General features: G+C 41.9%; 3 protein-coding genes across 3 annotated transcripts; all 3 read right to left on the bottom strand. All coding sequences in view use genetic code 11, as the record gives it.

The window, feature by feature from the left end:
* Window positions 1-655: 655 nt before the first annotated feature.
* Window positions 656-4268, bottom strand: EGR_04635 (Eukaryotic translation initiation factor 4 gamma 3; the record flags this gene model as incomplete). Its single annotated transcript, XM_024493884.1, has 8 exons — window positions 656-807; window positions 1001-1108; window positions 1189-1736; window positions 1920-2077; window positions 2113-2293; window positions 2327-3060; window positions 3098-3157; window positions 3189-4268. The coding sequence occupies 8 exons, from the start codon at window positions 4266-4268 to the stop codon at window positions 656-658; spliced, it is 3021 nt and encodes a 1006-aa protein (XP_024351637.1).
* A 1552-nt stretch (window positions 4269-5820) lies between these two features.
* On the bottom strand, window positions 5821-7482 carry EGR_04634 (Epididymal secretory protein E1; the record flags this gene model as incomplete). The annotated part of the gene is made up of 4 exons (XM_024493883.1): window positions 5821-6015; window positions 6332-6507; window positions 7198-7305; window positions 7392-7482. 4 exons carry the CDS (start codon window positions 7480-7482, stop codon window positions 5821-5823), a joined length of 570 nt encoding a protein of 189 aa, XP_024351636.1.
* Window positions 7483-8835: 1353 nt separating this feature from the next.
* Window positions 8836-15488, bottom strand: EGR_04633 (Putative GTP-binding protein Parf; the record flags this gene model as incomplete). Its single annotated transcript, XM_024493882.1, has 11 exons — window positions 8836-9048; window positions 9085-9135; window positions 9604-9865; window positions 10225-10378; window positions 11152-11250; window positions 11333-11388; window positions 11694-11900; window positions 12485-12694; window positions 14145-14239; window positions 14501-14647; window positions 15456-15488. The coding sequence occupies 11 exons, from the start codon at window positions 15486-15488 to the stop codon at window positions 8836-8838; spliced, it is 1527 nt and encodes a 508-aa protein (XP_024351635.1).

The following is a 15488-nucleotide window of genomic DNA, read 5'->3' as shown; positions in this document are numbered from 1 at the left end:
TCTAGGGGCTACAACGGCACATTCTCTACATCATTAATACATCGGAATCCGAAAGAGTAAAGCACCACTTTCCGCATTCGCACACAATGGAAGTCAACGGCGCAATTACCGATAGTCTAGTCCGCTATTCTGTTTCCCGTCTTTTATATCCCTGCTCAGGTCTACCTAACAGAGAAATTCAAAGAATGAACTTCAAAATTCTGAATACCAAACAAGTCCGCTCAACTACCGGAAATTTGATAACTAGAAAAACCTTTACACGGTTAGAAATTTGCAAAAACCAAAAAGCATGCCAGTCAAGCATGAATAGAGAAAAAATCACTGTCCGACGAATAACCAAGAGGAAGGATCGGAAACGAAGCAAACTCACCCCATTTAGTTCAACCCACACAACTCCGAACATTGCCAATTGTATACAAAGCACCAAAATTTTCTACACATCCAGAAGAAGGTATCAATCAACAAATCTGAATCTATACAAGTTCCTCTTCGGAGGATTAACGATGTTGCGGGGGGAGGGGGATTTCGCAGACTGAAGTTGCGCGCTCCACAGTATATAAATATAGCCATACACACAAAGGTTTGGGATGAAATGTGGGGAGCCGAAGAGAAAATATGCAATGTGGAAGAAAAGCGATGCCCGGAAGTGCGTTGCTCACGGCCGACATTTGCGTAAGATTTGAACAGCCACGTCCTTGTATGCGGTCGGTGTGCGTTTATCCTGAGCGTACGCACTAAGGGACTGCGGAGTTAAAAGTTTCTGCTGCACTAAGGATTGAAGCCACGCCTTGAAAACTTCCTTGTTATCTGTAAATAAGACAGAGCCTCGTAACTAAACCAATGGATTAATATCCCAGAATATAAACTGCGCTACTGTGCTACGAACAAATGATAATATCCCTATCATCTACGCACAAGTATGAACGGTACTGCTGTCTTCAAACTATGTTGATTTAACAAAGGCAAACATTAATAAATTCAGGGAAAAGTAAAAACTCACCGACGGATTTTTGTAGGGTAAACACTAATAATCGCTCGCTATCTGGCGTGGGATGAATGAAAATTTTCACGACTGGTACCAAAGAATCGATCTCTTTCCTTTGTAGACCTAGAATGTAAGGATAGAAAACAATTTAACACGACCTAGGTGAAATATGAAGGGAAACAACTACGATAACACTGACTTACCCCGACCATGCGCAAAGATTTTCCTCAAGTATTGCTCCGCATCTTTCGATTTAGAATTCTGTGAGCAAATGGATACCAACTCCTTCAAGTCCATTTGCTGAAGACACTTGTCGATAAGATCACTTACTGAAGGGTCGCCGGTAGAGGATGATGCACGCGGCGTTGCCTCGCGCCACTGCTTAACAGAATTCACAGAGGCAGAAGCCGACGCCGAAGGTGGCGGCGTCGTCGTGATGAATTCAATATGGTAAAGTTTCAAAAAGCTCGACTCGGTAAATGCCTTCTCACTACCCCAGGGTAGCCCTTCTGTCAGAGTCTTGTTAGCACTGATTGCGATTTCACGCTCGCCGATGCGGTCCGCCGCAAACTTGATGCACTGGGCCAGGGCCTCCCGTTTATATTTCTCTCCTGGTAGCATATCGATTAACTTGACGATTTTGGTTAAGTCAACTGGTGAGGATATCACCATGGAACTGAGTAATTCACCGAAAAATACACCGAGCTTTGGACAGTCAACCTCATCAATGAATTCTAACGACTGGGCGAACCTAGAAGGCAATTTCATGCATGAATGGATATCTGTGTTCTAGAGGTCAAATCTAAAGTGAGCATTTTGAAAAACAGCCATAGAAAAGATGTTCATAACTGTCGATGAACATAGTTAAGGCCCGCGGCACTAAGGAGCAAAATCACATGAAGGAGCAACAAAATAGTCACAATTCGTAACCCACCCGTATTCCATCTGTCCGTCATTCAGTTGGCGTTTAGAGTACAAATGAGAAAGTATATTTACAAACATCCGCCGTTCATCAGCCTTTCCCTCTAGTGCTCTGCATAGAATTTCCTTAACAAACTCTTTCTTTTCGGATTCCCGCAAAAGCAAATCGAACTAAACATAATGTTTAAAAAAGGACTAGAACCTACTTTTGGGGTATCTGAATTCATGAAAGCATCGATCGCGTCTCGTATAGCTTCCTTAGCAGTCAGAGCTTCATCAATCTTGAATTGAGAGGTCTGACTGGTCTCCCGTTTGATCGTAGACACACTGGACGCTCTAGATTCCCTCCCATTGTCAGATTCACTGGCTGTGCCAGATTTTGGCTGCCTAAACAAAAAGATGACTAGTAAAGTACGATACCTTGGTTGCGCCTTGCTGCCCTGACTCCAATCAAACTGAGGTCCAAGATAGCTCGATCTGCTGCCAAAACTCGAAACCGCAAGATTTTTGGTATCAATTGGAGTTTTTGAGTCACCCATTTTGCCTGTTGTGGGTTTAACTGTAGAAGAGACCTTACGCGGGACATTGTGCGTCTGTACGCGGCGTACTAAGCTATCCCTACTTGAATTAGAACGAGGTAATGTGGCTGTTTGTGGGGGTGGAACGGATTCTGACTTTTTCCAATTGTTCTGACGTAGTTCAACGAGAGCAATTATCTTGTACTGGACGTATTGCTCCATTTTCAACACTTTCCTTGCATTTTCCAGGCCACTGATACAACTATTGATCAAGAAAACTTTCCTGGCGTCCATTGTTTCGCCGCAAATGTCAAGACAAGTCAGGAGCGCCAAAACGTCATCCTGCGATTTAGGCTTCGCAAACGGTCTCAGTGCATCCGTGAATACTTTGGGCGGAATGACGTCGTGTAAGTACAGGAAACTGAAGAATCGCATGATTCCAAAGAAGGCTTCGCGCTTCTTCGTAATGACAGTTTCGCGATCTTCCTCTAACATCTTCTTGACCTTCTCATCATTTGTTTCCCGTATTTTTTCATCTATACGTGCCTTCACATTATCAATGTGAACTTCTAATGGAGTAGAAAATAAGTCACCGGTGGCCTTTATTAGCCGTTCCCGGAAGCCATCTATATCGGCCTAAAAAAACTTGCTTAAAATAACCACAGCAACTCACCTCAGAAAGCGCCTTACATAGCTTCGCAAATGCTTCACTATACAATGCTTGCCGAGTAGCCTAAAAATCATAATTACTTAATCACAGTTACCTTGTTAGTAATGGCATTAACTAAACAATTGACTTCATCTTCGCCTTTAACACCAATTTTCTTGACGTCATCTACCACGCCCAACACGTTTTCATGGATAAGCCGATTCAGAATAACGTTTAAATCTCGAGATAACTGTGATAGACGATCTGCAGGAATATCCTCAGGCTTCTTCAAGTGTGACGGCTTGTACGCATTTTCAACCTCATCAAGCACAACTGTCTCTGTATTGAACGTCAATACGCGTCTGCTCTGAGGCCTGAGACCCGCACGACCCTTGTGTCGTTGAGAATTACCACCAAAAGCTGTCACTACTGACATCGGTGGAGAAGGATAATTCGAAAAATTGGTAGTACTTCTTATTGAAATGAGTTGCTCCCGATTATACTTTTGAGTATTACTAGAGGAATCCGATCCCACCCTTTCAATTCTCTTGTTACATTGAGGTGACGCATCAATAGGTTGATCCTCAGCAGCCGACGATTCCTTATCTTTGCTATCTTGTGATAATTCCTGCGCATCAACATCAATGTCATTTGCTGAGGTATCAGTGCTGGTAGCATCACTTTCCAGCGGGATTTCCTGCTTCGAATCGTCGGTTTCGTGAGAATCCTTGTTTGAGGTTATTTCCTCTTCCGAGTTTAAAGAAAAGTCGGGTTTGTTTTCGGGAAGCGTATCAATTGTTTGCGGAGGAATTACATCCGTGGAGACATTCGATTCGGGATCAGGGAGGATTTTTAAATCCTTCGGAGGTGGAGTCCTAATTTTTACGGGAACTGATGGTTCAGCTGGGACAGAGGTCAACGTTTCAGAACTCGTTTTTTTTTCACTTTTAAGCTTCCCAAAATCAAGTAATTCACCCGATTGGGGATCTTTGATCTCCAATGTTTTACGAGGTGGAGGTGGATTATGACTGACGGTAGGCGTGGATATAACTTGCTGCTGAGGAACCGCAGCAGGAACCACACTCTGGTTAAAAGTCTGCATCTGAGCTTGAGGATGTGCCATCGGCGGCATCTGAGCTGAAGACTGAGAGTACAGTTGCTGTGAGTAGATAGGCGCAGTTTGCAAGTAGGGCATTGGAGCCGGAAAATACATAAAAGCTAAGAAACTTAATAATTACAATACCAAACCTACGCATTGCGTTCATCTGCGACATGTACTGCTGCAAAAAAACAGAAAAGTTGTGCAAATAACACAAAGTTTTTACGACCAAACGCAAATCATGCATAAGCTTACTTGTTGGTCTGGCGTTTGAGGGTAACCATTTCTAAATAGATAATGAATATAAATGAACACAATCCGACAGCCTACCTGTTGTCACTATACTGATATGTGTTACTCATCGATGTGACACCGAGAGGCTCAACGCGGAACTGTTTTTGACTACGGAACCAGAATATGAACATCTGGTACATTTAAACAAGCCTCAATAATACAGAACAATTGGTAAAAAAAGAGTTCCTTTGAGTCTCTGCCTGAGCTTTTAGATTTTGACAATTTTATTTTTTGATTTTTACTTTATTAATTAAAACGCCTTAACAAGTTCCGGAACCACATTTCTTGCGTTGGGATTTTAGAAATCACGAGTTATAACCTTTTAACACGCATCACAGATTTAATAAAAATTTTTCACATTGTAAAATACATTTAATTTGAGTGTTTGCGACGCAAAACTACATTATCTTGTAAAATTAATTTGAATCACCTCGCTTACGTCCCCTCTTACATCATTCAGCGCTAAAAGGGTTCGAATAAATAATTGGTAGCAATGTATTGAACTGGCGGCTTGTTTAATTTACTATTCAGCCACTTTGTTCCCCCGAGCAGCGACGTTTTGGATCCATTCTGGTGGTTCCATTGATGTATTTTATGCCATGTTACTGACTTTTTACGACTTCATGGAAGAATAAGGGTGCTGCGACAATTTTCTACTTGGGAGCTTAGAAATACAATTTTCCTCACAAGGAAGGCTGAATGAAGGAACTACTTCTGATAAACTTTCTGTTGAGTCTGTGCCTACTATGTTGAAATAAAACCGTTTAAAATAGTGCCGTGTAGCGCCCCAAGTCTTCATCGAAGTCACAATCAGCCAAGGTAGTTTGGAGGAGCATGTGTCACTAACTTAGAGAAGAGATGGGAGACTATTGGCATATTTTGAAGGCCGTACCATTTTGTGGAAGTCAGCCTGCGGGAAAAGAAGTAATCGCGTGGTTGGGAAAGCGGTTGGGCGCGATATTGAATCACTACGGTGGCTACACCTTATGAAACCGCTTTTACGCTAGAAATGACATTCATTCGTAGTCTTCTGGCACTCGGTGCATCTTTTGTAATCAAAACCTAATAATTTAAGGCTAGAGATGTTGAATGCCAGCTTCACAGAGCCGACGTGGAGAACGGGGATTTACTTACAAAGTGTGTGACTTGAGTTTGCTCGTAAGGATTGCATTTATAGTGCGAGTAAATGCCACATAACTTTACTAATGACCAAAAAAAATTATGGGGAATAGCAATAAGTTACACACTTGACAGGAGTTCTTATTAACCACAACGAGAACGGAATCAAAATCACACATTTTTTGTTAGACAACCAGTAAAGTTGCAGTCAGACAGTCACACGTTTGAGGTGCGGTTAGTCACGACTCCCAAAAAGTAGCAATTTGCCTAGAATACGGCGTAGATGTCCAATTAATGTCTCGGGTGGTGATGCATGTGGTGGTGTCCATGACTCGGACGGTGGCGTTGGAGACAGCTTAGCCGGAAACTTGACACAAACCAGGTCGACACCCAACTCGTTCACCAACTGCCATTTTATTGTCAACTGAATCTACAAAAATGCAGGCTAGCGTAAAAGTCGCCTGTTCATATCTAGGCGTCAGAGTTCCGGACTACTTCCCCTACGTGAAGGAGGGTGAGAAACATGATCACGTATGAGAAGGTCACTGGTTCATTGCAAGTTCGCCTTAAAGTGGCATGAGCAGTTAGTCGCATTTGTAAGAATTTGTACTATGCATGCGTGAGTATGTTTACCTCCGTCAAACAAGAAACAAACTATTTGGTGCTTTGTGGTGAATGGAGTGTGGTGCTTTGGTGACCTCAAAATCACGTGATTTCGAGGTGAGACGCAAAGGTCGTAAACTCACGGAGGGATAGGATTCCTTCACATAGAGACTGTAGTCCATTTGTTCGGTTGAATTCGGTTGGATGGTACAACCGGACTGAATGAAGTGGCAGAGATTGTCGTCGGGCAGGGAGAAGGGTACTGGAATGCCGGCTATTATCCCGTGGACCACAATCCTGCCTGCCGTCACAACGTCGGCTAAAGAGAAAGTGAAAAAAATTGCCTGGTTTTGTACCAAAGTAGTGCGTTTAACTGGTCTTTGTTATCATCGGCACGATGCGTGAGTCAAAGCACATATTTCTACTTAAATAGTCAAAGATCTATATATGAGTAGGTTTTTACAAATGTTGACGCCTATTCAGCAAAAAGAGGTCCTCGAAATTGACGGTTTCCGTTTCACAACTTCCATATAAAGGTTCTCCAGAACATTGGTAAAACGAATAAGAAAAACGGACCGAGAGTGCAATTTTCATCTACTTTACCCGAAATGTGGATCCAAATGGATATTATGCTTGGCGAAGTGATGAAAATGAACGTACTCACTGACTTGCTTAAGTCGTATACTATGAATGATCTTGATTGTCTTCAGAGGATACGAAATGAACAGTTTCCGGTGTTACTTAAGTACTTCTACTATTTCCACCTTTAGTTCTTAACAATAAAAGTGAGAAGACATTGTTAGGGCTGACTAAAGCGTAAATGCTGTGAATACTGAAATCCGGTCCTTTCACACTGTAAAAGACATTCAATTGACTGCATCATTAGAGGCGAGGTTGAATTATTTACGAAATCGGGTGTAATAACCATACATCCACTTAATCAACCAAACACCTTTGATGATTCCCTCTTTATCACGTAAAAGTGTCAAATGGGGAAGGTTAAACTTACTGGAGATAAATTTGAGGGTTATTGAAGTATTCCGTCCCTTCACCAAGACACACGGATCCGTAGTACACGGAGTAATTTCACCGTCGATGAATTCCCCCCGACTGGAAGCTGCACAAAAGAATTGATTTAACCGAAGAAATCAAGTCTCCTCCTCTCCACTTCGTTCACGGAGTGGAATAAGAGAAGCCACTTACGAGTAGAACAGTCCTCCAGCCCGGGAATTGCAGCATGACAAGAGGTGGCCACAAAAAGAGCGACACAGATCACGCCAGTCAGCGCGTGCATGGTGAGCCAAGAAAATGCGAAAATAGAGGCCGATGTTGACGCAGAGAAGTGAATGGACCGCCGATCACTGTTGCCTTGTTTGACACCAGGTGATTGGTGCTTGAAAGTGTGTTCAATGCGCGCAATTCATTGTCAGTAAACAGCATCACTGAAAGTTTTTACATGATAGATTACTCAGTATAAAAGTGGTATTAATAACCTCGGTGGTACTTTCCTTCCACTAGTGCATTAGCATCAGCAGGAAGGGAGTAAAGGGGAAATGCCGGTTGAATTGCACGGGACAATCCAACATTCCGTGTGATGGAATAGAGAAAAAAATTGTATAAAATAAAAGTCTGGAGGTCAGAATACAGCAAAGATTGGCTATTCCATTCCTTTGGTGTAGACACTGCTTTTAGTTTGATGCAATCTGTTCACTCCGTCGCTGTAGTCAGATTTCAACTATATTTATTTGAACTGAATAAGCTAACTCACATTTCAATATGGGGCGCATGTCAGAGCCCGTTGACATTTAGTACAACCCATAGCCGCCAACGCATTCACCTTGTAAATGTAAAGTCAGCATGTTCTTACCTGGGACTGGCGTCACGAGTATGTGACAGTCGTCCTTTCCCTGTTTATGACATCTGTATTCACCAGACTGATTGAGATCAAAGCAACAAAGTGAGTGTGGAAGATAAGTGGAACATGTGAGACACTGGCACCAAGTGTAAGGGTTGGGAACCTACGACAACACCGTCACTTTTTGAGATCGCACCAAGTTGACGAGATTTTACTGCCTTTGTCTCTGCAGAGCGTTATGCAAGCATTCGCAGGGTATTGCGAGTTCATCCACTTGTCAGCAGTACTGCGTCTCTGCTTCTACCGCACAGGCTATCAGCCCCACGACCCACCTCCGAGTTTGTAACAAGGCTTCTTCCCGACTTGCACCGCTCATAACGCCGCTAGGAGGAACGCCTGCACGAATGGGCTGAGTCGATGCCTCTGAAAAGCACCACTGAATGACATTCCAACCATTAGTCCGTCGTAAAATATTTCATCAACGAGCGAACAATTGGCAATGCATTACACTCAAATCTCGCCTCCAATAGGCTACTGTATGGATCGCATAGCCAAAATTTCGGAAGGAGGCAAGAGTCAAACAAGCAGAAGCACACCAACCTTAGTGGCATGAACTTCAAGCAATTTCCCCAGGATTCAAGTAAAAATAGTCAAAAAGATATGCATTTACTTTCGAGTAACTTTCCACATAAAACATCCGGTGAGATAAAAGACAAGTAGAGAGGGGGCCCGAAAAGCAATAGAAGGTAAAGAAAGAAGCAGATGAAAACAAGTAGAAGAGAAGACAAGAGATCACATGTCATCAAGGAAGCGTTCAAAAGCATTTCTTTCCTCCGAGGTGACCAAATCGACGGAGGGATCATGCAAGGCGGTTCGAGACATCGGTGGAACGATATTGGGGGGATGGGTCGAGCTGGGTGGTGAAGTGGAAGGGGAGGAAGAACTGGGAGACGGGGGCTGGAAAGTCGGCACTTGATCTACTTGCAGCCCATTACGTGCCTTCGTCTAAACGCATCAAAAACCCGAGCATCAGTTACCTACCCCGTTCATAGCATCAAGAGAGGGACATAAAACATAATTCATTTTACAGCTCTAAAGCGAAAAAAAAAATATCGTGAGACCTTCCACATAATTAGCACGTTTTACAGCAAATACCAAATTAATCTAATTTGAACTCTTTTGTATCGCTGACAATAATTGTTCTAACGTTTCTGATCACATAAAATTCCAAAAAATCCAATCAAATTAGTGCAAATATACGGAGAATGATTTTCTCAAGTAACACATTTATGAATGGAACCGACTGTAATAGATGTCGGCTCTATCACAAACCCCTTTACTGATTTTGCTTCATAAAAAAACGCAAAAAATATAAAGACCGCATATCACTCCGAGCATTGAAAATCGTAATGAAAATGATTATTAACAATAAATCAAACGAAACAAAAATGTTGGTGTTATTAAGGGCTAAACTTGATCAAGCAAAACCGCAACCATGACGTTTGACGATCACGAGTCAGCAAAAAGCAGAGATTTTCAAACACTAGACAAACCATTTACCGAGGATCGTCCATCTTCCACAGCCTCATTACTGAATGAGGCCAGACCCAAAGCGGGTCCCAAGTGCTCCTCATCGTCATCATCATCTTCATTCATCAAATCGTCGTCATCTTCGTCCACTAGGTCATCATCCACGGAATCGGCAAGCGGACGAAGGCTTCCACCCACACCGTTAAAACCTCCTGCCGCACTGCCCACCACCGCATCGTCGGGATCAATGTCCTCCTGAAATTCTGCGACCACGGGCACAGCATTGAGGTATCTGCAAAAAAGGCAATTCAAGGGGGGTCAAGTATTTACAGGCCACACTTGTAAAACCCGAAAAAAGCTGCAACAATGTATTCCAATTCTTTTCAGCATTAAATCCATATTCCCAAAACCCACATAAAGCTGAGTTTTGCCAATTTTTGGAGAAGACCATGTTCAAAAAAGTACTAGAAAAAACCATTACCTCATAAGAATCATGTCCGTTTCAATGGAAATTAGCCACAGAGCAGAAAAATTTGAAAAACAATTGGCAATGAACAAGAACTGGAAGGCGGTCATATAAAAAGCATCAATGTGTCAACAGGAGGCGGGTTAATAAGTTAGAGGCGAGATAAGACAAAAGGAAGCACTCACGAGTCAACCGGCTGCATATTCACGTTTAAACCGTTGGTAGGAGAAGATGAAGATGTGGAAGGACTGTCAGCTTTTTGAATGAACTCTCCAAATGCCGAGTCTTCAGCGCCGCTTGTGGGCAAGGGAGGCCCGTTGATCGACTTCCTTTTTGGCTCTGTAGGAGCATAATTTGACAGGACTTATTCAATCAGATATACTCCACATTTGAGCGCGTGATGGAGTGGCAGGCGTGGCATAAACTTTGTGGTTCTTGTCTTGCAAAGTGTGTCCTGGTGGTACAGAAGGAAGTTTGTTTGATTTATAGCATCACGACAGCATAGTGCTGCCTCTACGTCAATTCTTCCAGCTATCTGTAGACCTATGCTTTAAAAGGCAACGAAATGCAACCCAGACACTCCGTTGATGCCAGCGCTGTGGACTATTTCCAAAATATATTAATCCACCATGCTTTGGACATTACCTAAAAGCGCTACTAACTTGTTTTATACGAAGCCACGTTTAGATGAGGCTCTACGGAAGTGCGTAACCTGCGTATTCTTACACAAAATACTTTGTTTAGAATACCCAGGACGTTTTTTTCCATTCAAATTCTCAAATGGTAGATAAACAATCTCACATAAATGCGCAATGTTGTAAAGTTAGGCGTACATTCAGCTATTCAAATGGGAATATAGTGGTCAGTACCCTGGTTAAGAACGCCACTTGCCCAAATAGTGCTGGGTATGAAAATATCTAACTTAGACGAACAGCTAGGCTAATGCCCAAACGGATTTTTGAAGGAAAAAGTGTAATAGAAGCATATAAATCAACATCGAACAATTCGTACTTAACGAATGAATGATGATTGGATTTATGGCTTCTCCACCATGAGACAACTTCCAAGTCTGACAAACAATAGATACAAAATAGGGCCAACTTTAACCTTACTGACTGGGGAAGGCTTGCCCTTGGGGCTAGCATCAACTCGGCCAGTGGCTGCCTTATTTGAGCCGGGTTGTAGAGTCGCCTTTCCCATTTCACCTATGACTGCAAAAGGACGGAGAAAATACAGAAAATTGAGTGAGGATAGGTGAGATTTGAATAATTGAAAAAAAGAGATAGGACTCACCTACAGAACTTGATGATGAAGTTGGACCTCTGACGCCTTCCAACCAGCGCGTAAACCTATTTAAAGATTGAGTTACCGTTTTCGGAAACAAGTAGTTCAAACGTTAAACGCGACAGATAATGAACATCTAATAATAGCAAGCGGAAAAAAATAGCTGAGCCGAGTTTCAAGGAGGACGTACTTTAGAGGTTAGAAAGAGGCCAACTGCAATTCTCGACGGAGTATCACTTCAGACAAATAGATAGAAACACATGTACTACACATTACTCGCAATAATTTTTGACAACTATTAGACATAAAGGACAGTAAGCAACCAAAGAGAATACGTCAGGCAAAAAGAAAACTTCGAGAATAGATGTACTTTTCGTAAGAACAAATCGCCTCCCGATTCTCCTCTGCCATGTCGAGTTGCTGACTGATGGTGGAGAAGGCCTGACGGTTGAGAGCTAGTGTTTGAAGAAGGTAGGCACATTGCAGGTGGAGGAAGGGAATGTTGAGGAAACGGTGGATATACATCAGCCCAAATCCATTCTTCATGGAAGTCTCGCAATAGCGTATTGGTGCACACCTTCAAAGGGGAGGAGAAAACCGAGGAGACCAAAGTGGCTACTGAAAATAAGTGAGGAAAATGTGGTATCTCTTCAAGTAAGCATTTTAAAACCATCCCATTTACCTAAAAACAAGGAGAACCCATAGATCATGAGAGCGTAGTCTCAAAATTTCGACGTGGGCAAACACTTTGCTCCAGTTCCGACGGACGGGACGATAAATGAGCCTCATCGAAATCCACCACTACGGGTAGATTACAAAGTCTTCTAACTGTAATGGGCAGCCAGCACATTACATATATTTCTGTTCCGCACAAATCCATTCTCAAACTAGTTTCATGTGGTTCGGTTAATGGCATCCGCGCCCCAAAAAGCATTATTAAAAGTGGAGCACCAAAGAAGGTCACAGATGTCACGAAACCCAACAAAGACACAATAATACACAGAGAGAAGGGTTAATATCTTAACTATGTAGAAGGAACATGACCTGATTTAAATCTCAAACATGAAGATCTGGATGGTACATCAGTATCTGCGTTTCCAAATCAAAGGCGGGAAAAAAGAGGATTTCAAATGATGCCAAGAAAGAGGAAAAATAACCCACGTGTACTGCTTGCAAGACTCTGGTGCGTCACTGTCCGAGGCAAAGGACTGTCGCATATTCAGCACCCGCCTAATGAAAGTACGAACCTCAGTCTCCGTGATCTCTCGGTTCGTTTCATCAGCGGCAACAGCGTCGCGAAAGTTCCCAACCACCAGAACTGGTACCGAATGCGGCACCTTCGGCAGTTCTCGACGCACGTACTCGAAGGTCCTTTCCGAAAAGAGAGAGCGATGAGAAATCGACAGCAGCAGCGTTTGACACTCTTAACATTTCTTTGGAATCTCTCAAAATATTGGCCAACAAGTTAGGTGAATATACTAGAACTTAGTTGACGCTTCCAGTGGATATAAAGACAGAACCTATGGCCACTTTATCGACTCGAAATACGGTAAAAACGGTGCTCCTGAACGGCAGTACAGGTATTCATGGAAGCGATTTGATTAACGAACGGTAGGATGATCTGCTTTGCTATGCAACGAACGATCAATCTGGCAAAAATCCATTATTAGTGCAAGTCTAAATCTACATCATTAGGGATAAAAAATGGCATTCAAATAGTCGTGGTATTCACATTCTTTGGTTCTACATAAATGAGCGAGCACTTATATTCATTTTCGGAGAAAATTTTTGGGTTTCTCGGGATACAAGTTCATGGGTAGGTGACGATGCAAAACTAAGCGAATCCAGCAGAGCTGGAGCATGAAGGAGAAGTAAAATCGGAGCCCGTGGAGGACTGACAGCTAGAGCATATTAAAGTAGTATTACCTGTGATAACAATCAAATGGATTTGACCAGTGAGTAATCACTTTAGGCAGATGAAACACTGATTCAACGTCAAATCCACAACAGAGAGGAGGTATCACCCAATGGTTAGCCGATTTCAACATAAGAGATTTAATGTTTTAAGAGGAAATAAACAAGTTTATGGCAAATATATGCGAAATTTGCGAAAGACTAACACCTCAGTGGTAGTGCGGTAATCCAAGCACATGAGAACAATTTGACTAGTTGATACCAACAACTTGTTAAGTCAATGAGGAGTTTGTAAAAGCGTCCGCGTGAATCCTTTATCGCATGACAAAACTTAGAAGTACACTTATTCATTAGGGAAACGGCTTCCATCCTCTTCAAATTAATTCAAAACCCAGCAAACCACAGTACTTACATACAAAAACAAATACAGCTAATTTATGGATAACGCGAAGAGCATGGGAAAATTCTAGCAGGGAATAGCAAATTTTCTTCAAGTATAAAATAGGCATCAAAACAGTGCCTTAACCTGCTGAAAGTTTTGTGTGAATGCCAATGAAGTTGATTTCAAGCCAAAAACAAACGATTGTAACGTCATTTAGACAGGTATCAAAGCGTGTCACGATCAAAAAGAGGACGGACTAATTGCAAAAGTTGCTATGTCACCCACTATAGCAAATTATTAAATAAAAAAAGACAAACTTCCGGGTAATAGCACAAAGTCTTACATGAAATGCATATTTGACGTATCGAAATCCCAACAACTGAAAAAGTACACTAAATGAAACTGAAGCGTTTGAAATGATGCTCACGGCAGAAGATGCTTTGCAGACGTACTGATAAATAGAAATTTAGGTATGTAAAGCCAGTGAGTTAAATTTAGGGAGAAACTAATTGGGCAATCACCCACCACTTGCTCGTCATGTCAAACATCAGAATAACACAGTTCACGCCTTTGTAGACGTCGATAAATGTCGAGTCCAGGGAAGCCATAGCCGTGGTAGTCTATAAGGTGGAAGTAAAATCACTGATCTAGATAATTCGAAACACAGGTAGAACGAAAAACGTTGCACGAAAAAGCAATAAAATTAAGAGACATTGCATCAAAAAAAACAATGAGGACCTTTTAGCAGTACCAAATATAATGGCCTTTAACCACGAAATACTCAGGCTATTTATTATAAACCTTGTTTCTAAAAGAATGCCCAATTAAACTTCGGAAAAAAAAAGAATATCCTTGTTGAACAATATCGACGTACAAAATACCTGGGATTTTTTAGTCAACAACGAAACGTATGCCGAAGCTGTAGCTCCGTGTTTAACCTCCCGTTGACGACCCTTGTCCACAACATCCCATACGTCTACTTTCACTGCATCATTTGTGGGCTGATAGTTCCATAAGATGTTTGCAACCTAGAAGTATGAGGGAAAAATTCCAGAATAAAGCTTGGGAAGAAAAGTAGGAAGGAAACTCGACTAGGTTAAAAGAAGATCTAAGTCAATAAAGTAGCTAAAATATTTGCCTTAATTTCATCGGTTGGTGCATAATTTGAATTGAATGCTTCCCCTTTAAGACGAGAGAGAAGAGCACTTTTCCCCGATTTTCGTTCTCCTCGGATAACTAGCTTTACTGCAACAAAAAGGGAATAACAAAATACTGCAAGGTCGGCTGAAAAGCTGCAAGACGTTAAAGTAAATCAAACAGGTTACAATAATTATGTAGTCTGCCTGTACTAAAACCCGATTAGGAGGAAAATCACGTAATACTAACAATTATACTTGACACCACAAGATAACTTTTCTTGAAGCTCTGGTTTCAAAAAATAAAACCCCTCGTTTGTCGACAAATTCCCGTTTGGAAGAGAATCCCTTGAGAAGATCTTCTTCAAAATAGACATCCACTAGAACACCACTTTAAAGTAGCAGCAGATATGTCTTTATTTATTGACCAGTAGTATTCGAGGCAAAACGAGTTAGTGATGAGCGGTATGATGCCAATCCATTTTAATCCTACAAGCTTCGTTTCGAAATGGATAGTCAACACTGTAATTAATACAAACTTTTTTTAATTTTTACCTGATTCTGGCTGACTTTGGTTCTTATATGGTTCGTGGTTGCTACCACTGAAAAAAATTTGTCCTTTTTTAATTGCTGCATCGATTTAAGCCACAACTTACGCCCTTCGCATCCCAAAATGTGTAACTTCTTTATTTACACTCACTCTCCTTTGGAACATGGCAGTTTGTGCTACCAT

Source organism: Echinococcus granulosus, assembly GCF_000524195.1.
Source record: "Echinococcus granulosus chromosome Unknown EG_S00030, whole genome shotgun sequence".
NCBI classification, from domain to species: Eukaryota; Metazoa; Platyhelminthes; class Cestoda; order Cyclophyllidea; family Taeniidae; genus Echinococcus; species Echinococcus granulosus.
This window is presented reverse-complemented; position numbering and strand designations above follow the sequence as displayed.